Source organism: Equus quagga, chromosome 2 (assembly GCF_021613505.1).
Source record: "Equus quagga isolate Etosha38 chromosome 2, UCLA_HA_Equagga_1.0, whole genome shotgun sequence".
In the NCBI taxonomy this organism is placed as follows: Eukaryota; Metazoa; Chordata; class Mammalia; order Perissodactyla; family Equidae; genus Equus; species Equus quagga.
This window is the reverse complement of record NC_060268.1, coordinates 150209857-150226493: the sequence shown is the minus strand read 5'-3', so window position 1 is coordinate 150226493 and position 16637 is coordinate 150209857. Positions and strand designations below refer to the sequence as shown.

General features: G+C 40.5%; 1 protein-coding gene across 4 annotated transcripts in view; it reads right to left on the bottom strand.

Annotated features, from left to right (window-relative positions):
- PLCE1 (phospholipase C epsilon 1) overlaps window positions 1-16637 on the bottom strand; it is a 299107-nt gene that overhangs the window by 42961 nt on the left and 239509 nt on the right. For all 4 annotated transcript variants that reach the window (XM_046653787.1, XM_046653789.1, XM_046653791.1 and 1 more), the window contains exons 12-19: window positions 15383-15505; window positions 15162-15298; window positions 12803-13041; window positions 11174-11235; window positions 10927-11092; window positions 7911-8018; window positions 6428-6544; window positions 4010-4168 (exon numbers count right to left, since the gene is read on the bottom strand). In XM_046653787.1, coding sequence (XP_046509743.1) covers window positions 4010-4168; window positions 6428-6544; window positions 7911-8018; window positions 10927-11092; window positions 11174-11235; window positions 12803-13041; window positions 15162-15298; window positions 15383-15505 — 1111 coding nt within the window. The remainder of the gene's footprint in view (window positions 1-4009; window positions 4169-6427; window positions 6545-7910; window positions 8019-10926; window positions 11093-11173; window positions 11236-12802; window positions 13042-15161; window positions 15299-15382; window positions 15506-16637) is intronic.

Genomic DNA, 16637 nt, shown 5'->3' with positions numbered 1-16637 from the left:
GGTTAAAACTAAGTGTAGACCTGGGACAATGAGGAGACTAGACATAAGAACAGTCCATGTGAAAATAACTGAATACTTTTTGTTTTCCACAAACTCGACATGAACCTGGTGTGTGTTACAGAATTTTAAAAGTGGTAATAGTCCTAGTCCTAGGCTGCATTAACTGAGGTATAAAGTTCAAACTAAAAGAGGTGATGGTTTCACTGTCCTCATGCTGTCACAGACCCTGTCTGGAGCATTAACTTAGTTCTGGAAATCATGTTTTAAGATTGACAAATCCAAGAATATCCACAAATTTAAGAATATCAAAATATTTTTAACGGAAAGTGAAAAGTCTTAGCAGCCACATCCTTTGAGGAACAGTTGACACAACAAGAATGTTTAGCTTGGAGAAGAGAAAAGCTGGTGGGGAGACACATGCTAGCTCTCTAGATACAGAATTAGTCTGTGCAGCTGCAGAGGGAAGAAGCAGTGCCAAAGAGTAGGAGGAAGAGGAAGGAAGATTTGGGCTCAACATAAAGGAGACTTCTGTCACAACACGATCTATTCATTAGTGGAAGGGAGGCTGCAGAAGTAACTGTGAATAACTATGAAAGGAAAGGGAAAGGCAACAGCCACGAGAACTTCAAACACATCTGGAAGACCACAGAGGTATGCAAAGGGAAGCTCTATCTTCTTGGCAGTGAGGAGTGGGCAGTAGTTGCTGGATAAAGAAAACAGCACGGAGGAACAGTGTGGTAGAAGAAAGAGTGCCCAATGGGCAGGCAGTTACTGATGCAGCACTTCAGGAGGGCCAGGCATTAGGGAACACATGCTAATATTTTAGTCAAATGACTTCATAACACAGCCCATAACCATAGGTCTCATGGCCTCTGGAACCTAAGTAAATGCCAGGCCTTCTGCAGCAGCTTTGAGAGTACAGATTTGGACAAAGGTAGACCTAGCTGAGGCCTCAAACTGGAGGTCCTCGGGGCTGACCACTTCCAGGCCAGACTAGTTTGGCTGGTGTCGTGTTTTAAAAAGAATTTAATTAGAGCTGTTCATTTATGAGGGCATGCACGCTCCACTCATGTCCTCACCACTTCCAACTGTCATATATCCAGCTGGCTCCTCATATTTATGTTTCCCGCTTGGCCCCTGAAGGTGACTGATTTTGTAACTCGTGGCATAGAGCTGTGTGTGATCTTCAAATGGGTCATGTGTACCTACAGGGTATGCAAAGAATTCTGGGGATGTGCAGGTTCATATATTTTTAAAGGAGTCAATTTCTAGACTCAAGATTTTCCACATCTATGTGTACTTTTCTAGAAATAATCCTGCCTGAGAACAAGCTTATGGTCAGCTAGTTCTCCCTTCGCATCTTCTTTTCATAATTGCTCTTCTCCTGTTTTACAAAGGAAATCATAACTCTCACTATCAATCAACAATCTTATTGTGATGCATGAGATGAGGTGAAAAAGCACCCAAGGCAGCAAAAGGACAGTTAAGAATGTAGAGCTCCTGGGGGCCAGCCCCGTGGCCGAGTGGTTGGGTTCTTGCGCTCTGCTTCAGCGGCCCAGGATTTCGCCGGTTCGGATCCTGGGCGCGGACATGGCGCCGCTCATCAGGCCACGCTGAGGCGGCATCCCACATGCCACAACTAGAAGGAGCCACAACTAAAAATGCACAACTATGTACTGGGGGGCTGTGGGCAGAAAAAGGAAAAATTAAAAAAAAACATCTTAAAAAAAAAAAAAAGAATGTAGAGCTCCTGACAGACAGTCTTGAGAAACTAAAGAATGGGAGCATTTAATTTCATCCAGGCACCAAACATGTGCAAGGCTCCATGCCTTATCTGTCTGTCTGTCTATCTATCACCTATCTATCTATATATCTTTCTTCCTTTCCCTTCCTTCTTTCCTCTGTCTGTCCATCCATCCATCTATCTTAGAATTAAAATTAAAAATTGAGATGGTCATCATAGGGATTATAATACAATGTTTATAAATTGAAAAAATAAAGTCAGACTTTTTCTGACCAAAGGTAAGTCTAGCTGACTGGACTGATTTATTTATAAGGACTGTTTTTTGTATATTATGTTTGTATGTAATTTCTGTTATCTATGATATATTTATGTATAATAAATAATATGTTTGAAAAAATGTCCTTTGCAACTATTTAAACTTGTGATAAGATTTTTCATGTCACCTTAAAAATGTATAAGGGGGAAAAATGTATGAGAAAGGTACATAGTTTTTCAAAATTCTTTGAAAGGATCCTTGAGCAAAAAAAGTTTGATAAGCCTGAGCTACTCTAGTTAGGGTAAACCTGATCATAGGAATCTGCTGGGCTGAATGGGTTCAGGGTCCCTTCTGTAAATATCTGCTTTTCTGCTCAGAAGCGTAGGTCTCAAGATGATGGAGCCTCTGGCCTCCCCTTCATTCTCCACTCTAGGGCATCTGAAGTAATCCGGGCTTTTGGTGAATCACCAGGGTTACTAAGCGATATAACATAAGCCCCTAACACTCGCCTGGACTTTGGGCCACCTGGAATCCCGCCGTGGGTGAGCCGGACAATCTGGGAATTCCCTGGTTCTTACTAGAACAGCAGATGACAAGATGCTCCAAAGGGCCTCTCAGAGAAGCAGTAATGTTCTAGAATGGCAAGAAACACTGGAACTAGAGCCAGAGAAGTGGGATAATATAATGTTTACAGAGTGGTCTGCAATTCTGACAGGGGTCTCACAATTCATCTCGGGAGAGATATTGTGAGATTTTAGCGTCAGAAGGGTTCTTTGAGGCTAGTTACCTTAACATTCCCATTTCATAGATGGAGAAATGGAAGCCCAGAAAGACTGACTGGCCCATGGTCACATGGCAGGTTTGTGACAGAGTAAGTGGCTAGAACCTGGCATCTTAGCTCCCCACCTAATGCTCTTTCTCCAATATCAAGCTATATATCCTTTGGCTTTAAACTCAGGCCCTACCCGAGATTTCTATAAATTAGAGCTTTTAGACGATTTGATGATTGTTCCAAATTGACTACTCAACTAGGTCAAACACTTGACTCAATTCAATGTGACATTTTTATTAATGACTTAGGGCAAAGGTTCCAAATATCTTGGGCTCATAGAATCCTTCTGCTGCCTTCTCTTTTCTCTGGGGACCACTAAAGCAGGACTGGAGCAGGGCCTGGAGGCTTAGAGGTGATGGCAAAGAGAGAAATTAAAAGTTATAGGATGCCACCTAGTTTTACCTCTGGACTGTTCTGTGGCTGGAGCTGCACCATTCTACCCCTGCAGGGTGCTGAGGTTCATGCAGCAACTCCTGGTTGCTGTAAGCTTCAAAAGTGGTGTTTTATGGCCAACAGTGCCCTCTTAAATAGGACAAAGAGTTTTAGCAGTTGCCATTCTGGGGGATAAGTAAGTGCAACCTGGCATGTGGACTTGTGGTCCTGGACCTAAACTTTTTCAGGGATCCTTGGGCTGAGGGCCATCCTACATAAGTGGGTTTGTGGTGCTTGGGGTGCAGATCTCCATAGGTGAGGCAGGTATGGGAGTGCCTTGGAGTCCACATGCCACAGTGATACACTCTGCCACCTTCCATGCTGGGACCACAGGGCTGCTGCTATTGGGGTTCCACCATCGACCACAGGAGTCACAGCCCCATGTCCAAGTCTCTCCCCACAGGGGGCTCTCCCTACAGGGCACTATAGCAACCACTGTGGGATTGACAGCCAGGAACCCAGGTCCAGAGACAAGAGTCACACATTATCCTGCTCAGAGTAAATTAAATAACAGAAGTACATTCTACATGGGAAGTCAATTTCACAAAATAAAATTTAAGGTGCGTGGGATGAGAATATTTATTGGTCTATTAAATGAAAAGCCAAAAATCAAATGTATCCTTCAAGGAAACTCAATCTTCAAACACTAGTTTCCCACCAGGTGATCCAAAAGCTTAGAATGACATTAATTTCTTTGTTCTGTGCACACAGCCTACCCCTAGCCGCTTTAATAACAGGAGAGTACCTTTTGCTTTAAGATATCCACTGGCGTCTGATGGGCTTTCAGCTTCTTATTTTTAAGAAGCACTTTTCTTCTAAGTTGGTCAGGTGAGGGAAGCATTGGATCATCTGAGAAATCACTCTCAAATAAGAATTTAGCCACCAGTTTTTCTCCAAAAACAGTCTAAAAAGAATACAGAAAAACACATAAGCAATGCCTTTTATCTATAATTCAACTAGATACTTCAGCACAGTTGAATTGTTTAAAAAATCCTAGGAAGCGGGCTGGCCCCGTGGCTGAGTGGTTAAGTTTGCGCGCTCCACTGCAGGCGGCCCAGTGTTTTGTTGGTTCGAATCCTGGGCGCGGACATGGCACTGCTCATCAGACCACGCTGAGGCAGCGTCCCACATGCCACAACTAGAAGGACCCACAACGAAGAAAATACAACTATGTACCGGGGGGCTTTGGGGAGAAAAAGGAAAAAAATAAAATCTTTAAAAAAAAAAAAATCCTAGGAAGAAGAAGGAGGAAAGAAGCCGTCCCTGAGCCACCAGGGGGAACGTCCTGACGCCCAGGGACTGACAGTGCGTCCCTCCCAGCTTAGTTTGCTACCAGCTGATTGGGATGATTGCAATCTAGGTGCCACAGGACGTCACCACTGTGGTTAATTTCATAAAAAGACTTTTCTCGAAACTATTCTATTTCATAAAGAGATGAAAAGTGACTATGAAAATCTCTTACACCGCACAGAAGTTCACACTTTATATCATGAAAAAGTAGTTAAAGGAGTATTTCTAAGTTACACATTTTTCTTTAAAAAAAAAAAAGTGTCCTAAAATTTCTGAATTATTCTGTGTTTGCAGTGGTGGCAATACTTCGTGGTTACCAGATAATAATAATAATGCAAATAATAAAATTACATTTAATCTGGTCTTGTATGATAGGGTAATGTTCTAACATTCAGTGAGAAAGTAATTGCTTTTTAGACAAAATTTGTGTTCTGGAAGGAGTATTTTAAAAGCAGATGTCTAAAAATATTCCCATTGTGATATGATTTTGTTGTAGGAAACCATGTATGTTAACATAAAAACTCTCATATATGCACACTTAAGAAACATGGAAGCAGACTTTCTAATGGTTAAAAAATCTTACAAATGAAGGGTTTTTGTGTAGTTTGAATTCATTTGTTAAAAATATAAAAGGCAACACCTTTTCAATAAGTTTCTAAGAAAAACTGATTGATACCAGGAAACATACAAACTGTCTAGCCAAATTTCAACAAAAACCTTCGCATCATTAATGGATTTGAGAAATGAGTACCATGATTTGGCAAGCACAGCTAATGACGCCCCTTTTCCATCTGGATACACGTATCTTTGTAAGGTATCTTAATCAGCTACTGTAGCTAGTAAAACCAAATACCAAAATGACAAACTAAACTTACCACCAGACACCCAAGTCATTGATCACAAAGTTTAAACAAAAATTTCAAAAATAAAAAAGCATATTCAATCATATTACTCCCACTAAAAATTTAAGTAATAAATCAACAATAAATTTACTTCAATTTTTTTTGTGAGAGCAAAAAGGGTTTTGTACCATTAATAAATAATAGTATTAAAAATAATTCTTTACTTCATCTTTTCTATGCTATTCACTTTTATATTCTATTTTTTCATGTTTTAATAAATGTATAAAATATGTTAAGTAGGATATGTATATAATTTATAAATAAGTCAATAAATGTATAATAAGAATACATGCTATAGTATTTTACTGGCAGGGGTATACAATAAAAAAGGTTTAGTAAATGATGGCAAAGGAAAGACAATATGAAAGGCTAATTAGTTTTGTTGGCATTAGTATTTGAGGACACCTTCCCCCGGCAGTGCCCTCCCTCCCACTGAGAGCCATAGGGAGGGAGGGGGAAGTTCAAAGGAATACCTGCTCCTGCATCTGTCTGCATATAGTTCCCTTGTGTCAGGAAGGGCCGAGGTTAACACAGCAACTGTGCTGGCCAGTCTAAGGTCTTTGCCAATGTGGATCCCTCATCTGTAGTGTGGGCACAAGAAGATTTGACTTATTTGCCCTGAGATATTTTTAGCTTTCCTACATAAAACTGACAGGTGACATCCTGGCACCCCTGATTTTTGGTACCAGAAATGTTGGAGAGTTGGTCTGTCCTTATCTCCTAAGGCTTTCTGGAAATGGTCAGGAGACCACAGAACAATGCTCCTATCACTCCAGCTAAAAAGGTGGACCATTTGAGAGAGCCCAAGCTCCCAGAGCATCTCCATTTCTCAGGTCTGAGAGACTCTAATTGTATGTGCTTCATGGCTGAGGTCCAGCTGTGGTGTGGTCCACGGTGGCTCCATATAAAACTCAACAACAGCTGCAAGACAAAGGCCACGATGCCAAGATACATCTTAGTTAAAAGCTTACCTTGAAAATTTCTGCCATTTTTCGTTGCTGAGGCAATGAACAGTGGTTCTCAATTGATATGATGATTGGCAGGTCAGAATTGATGAAGGCACTTCGATCAATGGCTTCAACCACTTCCTATGAGAGCCAAAACAGCTCATCAGAATTCAAGTATCTGTCCAGGGTGTCAGAAGGCAAGGTACTTATAGCCACAGAAAGCATCTAATTTGTTGTTTTCAGAAGACTCTGGCCAAAGCGGTTTTTACCCTTTTCAAACATATTTTCAAATTAAGCAAGAGAACAAGGCTATTTTCTATAAAGACATTAAACTGTTCATATTGAGTTTTGCTCACATACTATAAGGAACAGCTATCAGTATGCTGAATTTAACAAATCAACATATATATATTCAGTATACTATAGGTAAAAGACACTGGTTTAGTTACAGCATGAAAAATAATGAGGCGTAAGATATTTTCCTACTTTCAAGCAGTGTATAATCTTCTTGGGGCAATAAGGCATATATTTATGTGTATATGTAAACCAGTTATCAACTCCCTCCCTCTATCTAGAGTACAAGAGATTTAACAGGGCTGCATAAAAAACTGAGTTCAAGAGAAAATGTATTTTAGCCACCATCTTCACAAATAAGACAGAAATAATAGTATGCCTTCCCAGCCCCACCACAGTTCAGAGAAGAATGATGTTACACAGCCAAAGACCCTCTGAAAGAGGGTAGTACAACGAATTAATAAACTACCTAGCATCTGAAACAATAATCCAATAAGACCAGTCTTCCTGGGTGACCAATTTCCCCGACGTGGAACTAATTCTCATTATTTTATAATTTTAATTATTTAATCATCTTCTAACAGGTGATGTTGGCCTTTGTCAGCAGGAAACCAGGACAAATGACCCTTAATTCCTATAACAAGAGAACAGCCCCTGCTGTTTTTGTTTTTTTTGAGGAAGATTAGGCCTGAGCTAACATCTGCTGCCAATCTTCCTCTTTTTGCTGAGGAAGACTGGCCCTGAGCTAACATCCATGCCCATCTTCCTCTACTTTATATGTGGGACGCCTAACACAGCATGGCTTGCCAAGTGGTGCCGTGTCTGCACCCGGGACCCGAACCAGCGAACCTTGGGCCGCCAAAGTGGAACGTGTGAACTTAACTGCTGCACCACCCGGCCGGCCCCAGCCCTTGCCTTTTATATGTCATCTTATGACATATGGCAACAACCCCATTACATGATAACTAATTTAAGGTAAGAGTTACTAAACTTTGGTTGGAGGAGAATCTAATGAGAGTTCTATAGATCAACTTCCAGAAAAATGAATATGTGCATATGCTACACAATCAATACTGCAAACAATCTCAGGAAGTCTTCAGACCCAGGATAAGAACACTTGACCTAAGGTATAATTTGATAGAATCACTGATTTAAACGATGAATGAAAACAATGACTTCATGATTTGATTTAAAGAAAGTTATGAAGTATTACCTTGAAGGGGATCTTGGTTGTCAGGGTATGTCCATGATAAATGATGGGCATCCCATCATCTCCATCCCAGCAGTCCAACTCTATGCTCCTACAGCCTTGCAGAAGGACCTGTGTGATCAATGAATGAATCCACCTCACATGACCAAATGGAGATAAAGCCTCAAATTAAACCCAGCACATGCTTTAACATATCAGTGTTCACATTCAGGGCTAACACAGAAGGGCATAAGATCTAAAATAAATGCTGCATTTTGGCCACAGGCCACAATTAATCAGGGTAGAGAGAACAGATTCAGGTGGAAAGAGTGCTTACGGGAGCTGAATACTATTGGAAGGTAAAATTTGACAGCAAAAATATCTGACCATTTCCCCAGCAACTTTCGTCCCTCAAGGGACCTATACATGGCATATCCTGAAATGAGAGAGCCAGGCTAGTACTCTATCTGGGCAGATGTCAGTGGAGGTCAAGTTGCTGATGCTGCAGCCCAGAGGAAATGAGGCCACTGATTCCTAAATGAACTGGCCAAACATTTACATGAAGCCAGTCAGGATAAAATCCCCTCCATTTAGATCCAAACTCTGCCACCAGCTAATCCCCTTGCTATGACCATGTAGCATTTAAGAAGAGTAGAAACAAGGAGTTATCAAGGATTTGCTTTGCTGTCTAATCCCAGAACAGCATCCAGAGCAGAGATGGCAAATAATCCATAAACACCCCTCTCCCATTCACATAGCAGACGTCAGTAATCAATCACAGCACACCTGCCCCTAAGCTTTGATATATTCTCTCATGAACTCTTCAGCATAGTGCTCTAGGAAACACCACCAATGAATCAGATGGGATGATACCTATTTGCTATCCTAGATCTAGAGTTGGAAGCAGAGCTCCTGACACAACGTGCTTGGGTTGCAGCTTTGTAATGTTTGCTTGGAGCAATGTCTTCCTCCACAGAATCTATCTGTAAAAGATTCTGCATAGTGAAAGGGTAACTCAAGCCAAGAGGCGGATATATCTGTGAATGGGCTGACTCACTGATTTAAGAATCCACGTAACTATTTCCACGAGACAGCAATCTAATACTAAGGGCTGGTGGCCACCGGACTTGCTGCCACAAAACTCAGACAGTGGCATCCCTCTTATTTTAATATTTTTGATGAGATACTTGCTAGATTCTTCCCATTGCACAGTATGCAGCATCCAATGTTCCTGGGTGACCAATCTTCCCAGGTGGACTGATTCTCTCGTCTAGAATCCCAAGGCTATCTATCAGCTTCTTTCATCAGCTGGAGTATCTACAGGTATATCGCTTTGGCCTGGAGATTGTTGTGTAATATGACAGCTGGAACATGAGGCTGCTTCATCTCTATAGTGAGCCTGCCATACTGGGAAGAACATTCACTGACTGGAGGCAGATTGGATGGTTCTCCAGCATGAAAAGACCAAAAGTCTTTATCAAAGTCTGCATGACTTTAAGACCTCCATATATGGATAGAAAAGGGAAACCAGGGCTGAAACTTCTGGGTGAAAACAGGGTTTTTTCTCACTTCCCATTCTGCCCTACAGAGTACTGTTAGGAGGTAATTAGGAGGGCAGAGGGAGGGTGATAAGAAATAAAAGAAAAGGATCTTCATACTAGGTTTAATCATGTCTGAGTCTCTTTGAGGGGTTCTTGTGCCTTATTCAAAGGCTATGACAATCTCTACTTGGGGTGTAATGTTAATGAGTTAAAAAAAAAACTGTTTGAAGTCATATAGGAAAGTGAAGTAGGAATGAAAGCGAGGACATTGGTCCTTGCTTATTTTCTTGGGAGCAACACATGCATGCATGCACACACACACACCCACTTCATTTCTTTCCCCTAGAACAATGGATTTCAAATTACTTTTAACCTTGGAATTCTCTGTGCAAGGCCAATGTGTACAGCACCTAAAAAAGCAGGCCTGCAGCTGCGGTGGGGGTAGGGTAAGGGACCCTTCCTACTCTACTGCTTGATCATCTCAGCATCAGCAACTAAGTCCCCTTGACAGAAGTCCTCTTTTGAAAATCATAACTACTCTAAGGACACATCATCATTTCATAATAAAAGTACCTTATATTTTAAATTTAAAATATACATTCCATTATAGATACATATTCCATACTAGATTTGGGAAAGAAATTTGACCCATGCTTTGAGGGACATCTGGACTAACCTGGAGAACAAACGAACTTCAAGTCTGATGGGTTTACGAAAACAATACAATTATCATTTTCACACTTGGACTCACACACACATTCACACATTTATATTCCCTAGACCTAGCCTAGTTCCTTCCCAATTAACTCTTCTTGTGGGAGTTCAGAAAACAGGCAGCGTAGACCAGGAAGTTGCAGAAAATGTAATAGAGAGTCAACTGACATGCAGATCATTGAGAGCTGGATGTTTAGGTCAAAAGGATGTGCTTTTTCCAGTCCAGAGAACCTACTGAGTTCCCAAGGACATTCCCATGAATTTAAGCGTGAAGAAACACGCCTACATTCTGTGCAGAATTTTTTCTTGAGTTCGTTACCATAGGGAGGGATTGATTTTCTAAGAAATTGCAAAGCAAAACAAACAATATTTTGGGAATAACTTTGTAGAAAGTTGGATTTCCTACTATGCCTTCCCACTACAATATATTGATTTATTTAGCATTTAGGGAAACAATCAGGAAATCTTCCCATGGGAAAATCTAATTTTAGTAGGAGTAGGTCAGACTAACTTGGGTCTAAAAGCTATGAGTTTCAAACAAATGCTTTTTTTGTTGTTGTTGCCTAGAATAAAGGTTAAGTATAGACAGAGGGGGAAACAAGAAAACAAAAAGAAGTAAAGAAAACAACTGGAGGTATAGGCAGTTTCCCCACACGTCATGTGTCCTCACATTTCACATGTAATAGTTTATAAGTTCTTCAGAGTCTGGGGTCAGGTTTTTGTGACTTTGGGGGTTACATAAATAAGGCTTAATGGAAACCACATTCCAAGTGGAATCTTAGTACCTGGCTGTAGAGTTCTACTGAGGATTCTCCTTTGAGCTGATGGCCTGTGAGGTAGGTATTGTGTGAAGATTCAATGTAGTAGTAGGAGAGGGGCAGCTGCAATTCTCTACTGTTCTCCTGTGACTCGTCATTTTTTGAGGCAAAATTATCTTTATCCATCAGAAACCTAGAGGAAACAAATTTTCTTAGACTGCCTGGGGAAAAGAGACACAGTTAAATGACAGGCAAAAGACATTTTAAGAGTTACCTTGCAAATCCTTCAAACGACATTAGGCCCTGATGACACATACTAACGCTGGGCTCGAACTTCTGCAAGGGATCCAAAAAGAGTGTTATTTAGGTAAAGGAAACTAAGGGGAAAAAACCACCACATCATTTTTTAAAGCTGTTCTGTTTTCATCAGGAAACATCTAAACCAAATATTTGAACTAATTCAGTTATGTAGTGGTAAGATGTAGTTTTTTAGTCCAAAAGAAAACATTTATTATGTGTGAGTTTATTATACGAAGCATATTTATTTAAGAGAAAAAAGGAGAGCGAGAGAAAAGAATAAGATTGATTTATACGAAAACAAACTGTATCAGTTTATACAGGTGAAAATGGGGATAGTAATAGCAGCTACCAGAGAGTTGGTGGGAGGTGAAATGGGAGGATTTGCACAGAACACTTAGTCCGGTGCTCGTACTCGATAACGCTATAGTGCGCACACAATCATGTGATCATAATCTTACATCTTTAGCATTTCCAGCGATCCAATCCAATTGCTGGACAGCTAAGCCACTGATTTCCACTCAGGTAACAGGGGAGGTTGAAAACCTAGACTATTTCTGTTCCATGTGACGCAGCCACACTGGACGGTCTCACCCCCTATCTCTTGCCACCCTCTGGTTGAAGCCATCACCTTCTCTAGCCTGGATTACTGTGAAAGCTTCCTGCCCATCTCTCTGCTTCTATTCCTTCCCCAGCACTGTTTATTCCTGCTTATTCTCCCATGGGGCCAGAGTGACCTCTTAAAAAACATAAATCAAATCATATTACTCCCCTGCTCAAAAGTTTCCAATAGCTTCCATTTCACACAGACTAAAGTCAAACTCCTTACCATGGCCTAAAATGCCTAGAGGATTCGGCCCCTGCCTCCCTGTGTGGAATCAGGTCTACCATTGTCCCTCTGGTTCATGGGGCTTCCCTTACACCAGCCTTTTCGTTGTTCCTCATAAACCCGGAGCTGGCTCCTGCCTCGGTCTTTGAGCTTGCTATACCCTGTCTGCAATGCTCTTTCCTTAGCCCTTCACAGGGCTTCTTCATTCAGGGCTCAGCCCAAGTGTCACCTCCTCAGAGTGGCTTTTGCTTACTCCTCACAGCCCTCCTGCATCACTCCATCCCCTCACTTTGCTAGATTTTTTTGAGAACTCATTATTACCTGAAATTACATCTTTATTTGTTTATTGTCTGCCTCACCCACTAGAATATAAGCTGCTTTGAGGGCCAGAACTTGATTTTATTTACTGTTGTACTTCCAGGTCCTGGAACAGAGCCAGGCTCATAGTATGAGCTAATAAATATTTGTTAAAATATCAAAGAGGTTGAAAACCTAGATGACCAATCCTATTGCATGTGCTAGAACAACAAGAAGGAATCATGTACCGATTCCCTCTAATAGTCACTGAGTAAGAGAAGGATTGGGACCCACGTTAATTATATGTTAAATAAGAACACATAAATTTGATATTTCACAAGAAAGCCCCCAAAATCCTTTATTTCTGCCCCAGACTTAAAGGCTTTGGAAAGAAGTGTAGAAAGAGTAAACGTTTAGCAGAGAATAATTAGAATAGTCAGAGGCTTTATACATACATGTGCACAGGAAAGGGGTACAAACCTGGATGATGCTGAGGATTTCATCATAAGTGCAATGTTCTCCTTGGCAATTCACTAGGAAGTCATTGAGCTGGAGTATGCCTACCCCAAATATGCCCAGGGACGTGCTCTCGATCCCAGTGCCGTTTGTCACGATACTTGCAGCAGCAATGGCATCGGATATCTGCCTCTGGTTGTCTGACAGCTGCTGTTTACTCTTAATGAACAACCCCAAATCCGAGACATTTCTGGTCAACAAATCTGAAACAGAATCACCCACAGAACATGGACAAGCTAGCCAGCATCTTTCACAAAGTTTATTTTGGAGATATTATTTTATTATATTATTTTGTGGAATTATTAATTATTAACTCTTCACTAATTTGTCTAAACAAGCGATCAAACTCAGTGCTTATCCTGGCTTCGCACAATTGAAGGAATAAAATAGCGAATCAATGACTAAATAAAAGAAAGTAAGGAAGAGCCAGGTCGATGATCTTGAAAGCCCACAAGCTGTGGTATTAGATGGGAACTAAATGTACATTTAATTGGGGACTTGAGGCTGAATTCAGAGTCTGGTTTTCGAGAATAACTACTTCTACATTCTTATGTTTGCAAAGACTGAAGATGTACCCTTAAAATTAGAGTTTTTCTGCACTTTAAAAGTGTAATTATAAACATAGTGTGCAGGTTTCTGAGTGAATACAAGTTTTCAACTCATTTGGGTAAACACCAAGGAGTACAATTTCTGGATCGTATGGTAAGAGTATGTTTAGTTTTGTAAGAAACTGCCAGACTCTCTTCCGAAACGGCTCTTCCATTTTCTTACCAACAGAGTCCCAGTTGCTCTGCATTACACCAACTTTGATACGGCCAGTCATTTTAATTCCAAGCACTTTGGAAGACAGTCTGGCATTTTCTTTCAGAACTAAACGTAGGCTTACCATATGATCCAGTAATTGTATTCCTAGGTGTTTATCTACATGAGTTTAAAACTTATGTCCACACAAAACCTGCACACAAATATTTAAAGCAGCTTTATTCATAATTGCCAAAACTTGGAAGCTACCAAGATGTCCTTCAAAAGGTGAGTGGAAAAACAAACTGTGATACAGCCATACAATGGAATATTACTCAGCAATAAAAAGAAATATGCTGTCAAGCCATGAATAGACATGGAGGAACCTTAAATGCATATGGCCAAGTGCAAGAAGCCAGTCTGAAAAGGCTACATACTGTATGATTCCAACTATATGACATTTTAGAAAAGGCAAAACTATGGAGATGGTAAAGAGATCAATGGTTGCCTAGGGTTCAGACAGAGGGTGGGAGGAATGAAAAGCTCGAAGACAAGGGATTTTTAGGGCAGTGAAACTATTCTGTATAATACTGTAACGGTGGATACATGTTATTACACTTTTCTCAAAACCCATAGGATGTACAACACAGTGAACACTAATGTAAACTGTTGACTTCAGTTAATAATAACATATCAATACTGGCTCAATTATAACACTATACCACACTAATGCAAGATATTAATAATAGGGGAAACTGTATGTATGTGGGAGAAGGGTATTTGGGAAACTCTCTGTACTTTGCATTCATGTTTTTCTGTAAACTTAAAACTGCTCTAAAAAATTAAAGTCTAGTAATTTTTAAAAAGTGCAACTACTTGATTAATCCATAATTATGCACATTTTATGACTAAAGTTGAAAAAGGTTAATATTCTTAGCTTAAGAACAATATAAGTTTTTAAATAATTAGAAAGCCACTGCATACAAGAGGACAGTTTTTTTTGGTTTTTGCTTTTTTGTCTTTATAGTTTCCAACAAGAGCAGAGGAGAAAAATAATAGGCTTAAAATGCATGGGTGGTGATGGTAATGGTGGTGGTGTGAGTGGGACCGAAGAATTAGACATTCTGGTTTACATATTAGGAAAAATATCCTGGATAGGACAGGAATGCTCTGTTGAGGTCACTAAAGATTTTCCTTGTCAAAGGACAGACAGCTCCCACCCTGGGGTTGAGCACCCATCTGCCTGAAGAAGGCAGAGAAGAGACTGATTGTTCTCATCTGGGACACACCACACACCCAGTGGACATCTGGAAATGGGTGGGAAAGGGTTTTGGTTGTCAGAATGACTGGAGGGCTCTATTGATTAAATATTCTGAAATACACGGACAGACCCACACAATGATGAATTTCCTTGCCTCAAATGCCAATAGTACCTGTCCCCATGACACCTTGAAATCATTCTCTAAGTGTTTCACCAGCCTCCAGGTAACAGCATGCCACGTGGGACAGGCTGAGGGTTTGTGCGATTGGATCACATGTTTAGATAGAAAGATCTCAAAGCGAAATAAATTGTTATACAAACCTAGGTCAGGCTGAAGACCGCTGGTGTTTTCATCGATTGTGAGGTTGGTGTAGAGTGGGGCCGACTCAGAGCCGGCTCGGTTGCATGGCACAGCATAGATGTCAAAGAGATCCTTCAGGTCCTTGCGGCTCCGTACACTGCGAGGAATGGAAAAGACCTCACATTGAGTATTGTTATAAAAATGTGGAGCTGAGAAAGGGTGAGAAGAAAGCATGCCATACCTGAATGATTTGAACAGCTCAACAAATTCAATGAAACTCATGTTACTGTCTGAAACCATGAAGCTCTGAAAGCCCTTCATTCCTCCTTTGATCCGCCCGTGCCAGCTGCTGCTGCTCCAAGCACTGCAACAAAGATACGGCCTTAATGGGCAAAACTGGGGCCAGCCTGGTCATTCTGCCCCAACAGACGTTCTCTGATTAGCAATACGAGCAAAAAGATGGATCGCAAGTCATTTAAGGTTTAGGGTATTTTCTAGATTCCCTTTTCATTTCTCTCAAAATTAGTCTATATTGTGTTAGAGGTAATAAAATATATTAGATATTGAAACCACTTCATGTTTGCAGCCTATTTAATAAGGCCACAAGGCTGAGGTTAATATTCCTCTACTAATCAAAACAGTTCTTTGAAGTCACAGGTCAATGGGGGAAGAAAAACATAAATTCAGTGTTTTTGAAGAAAAGTCATCTAAAAAAAGTTCAAAATTAATCATAATCTGTGGAAAATTATGCAGGTTCTTTCTTATATTCTAAATTATAGAAACACATTTAAGAAGAAAGTCTTGAACGTATCAGTGTCTTCTTTTCCAGTTAGATGAAAACAGGGAAGAGCTTTTAATATTAATGGAAAATGTGAGTCAGAAAAATATTAAGAATGGAAAGAAGCCAACTCTGCCTAGGATTCTATTTGCACCTGCCAAGGCTGTATCCAGTCAACATAAAAATATCAGTCAACGCTGTCAAAAATGTGTGACACCATTTTTTATTTTCTACCCTGGTTCCCTGACGGGATAGTATGAGAAATGTTTCGACTATGGGGTTTTTATCAGTGAACAGGATCTTTCTTTTCATCTTTGTTTTTTTAATTTATTTTTCCCTTTAGAAATATTTCAAATATAAAAGAAAGTATAGAGAATATTGTAATGAATAAACAGTTTACCCTAATGCTGCTAACAATGTTTACTCATGGAAAATTGTTTTGTGTGGACATCTGAAGGTCACCTTGGTTAAGGGAAGAGTATTACAGAAGGATAGGTTTATTTTACTTGTAGGCATAGGATGTTGATGCCCAGTGTGGTGTGGGAAAGTGGGCAGAGGTTCGGGAAGAGGAAAAAGGTCATTTAAAGAGGCTTTATCACTTGCATTTAAACATGTACATTCCCTGTCTGCCTTTTGTTCCGGCCTCAGCTGCTGGCTGCAGGCACCCATCTCCCTCTGACTTTAGGAAACTATTTGTCCACTCTTTCCCCTTCTAGGG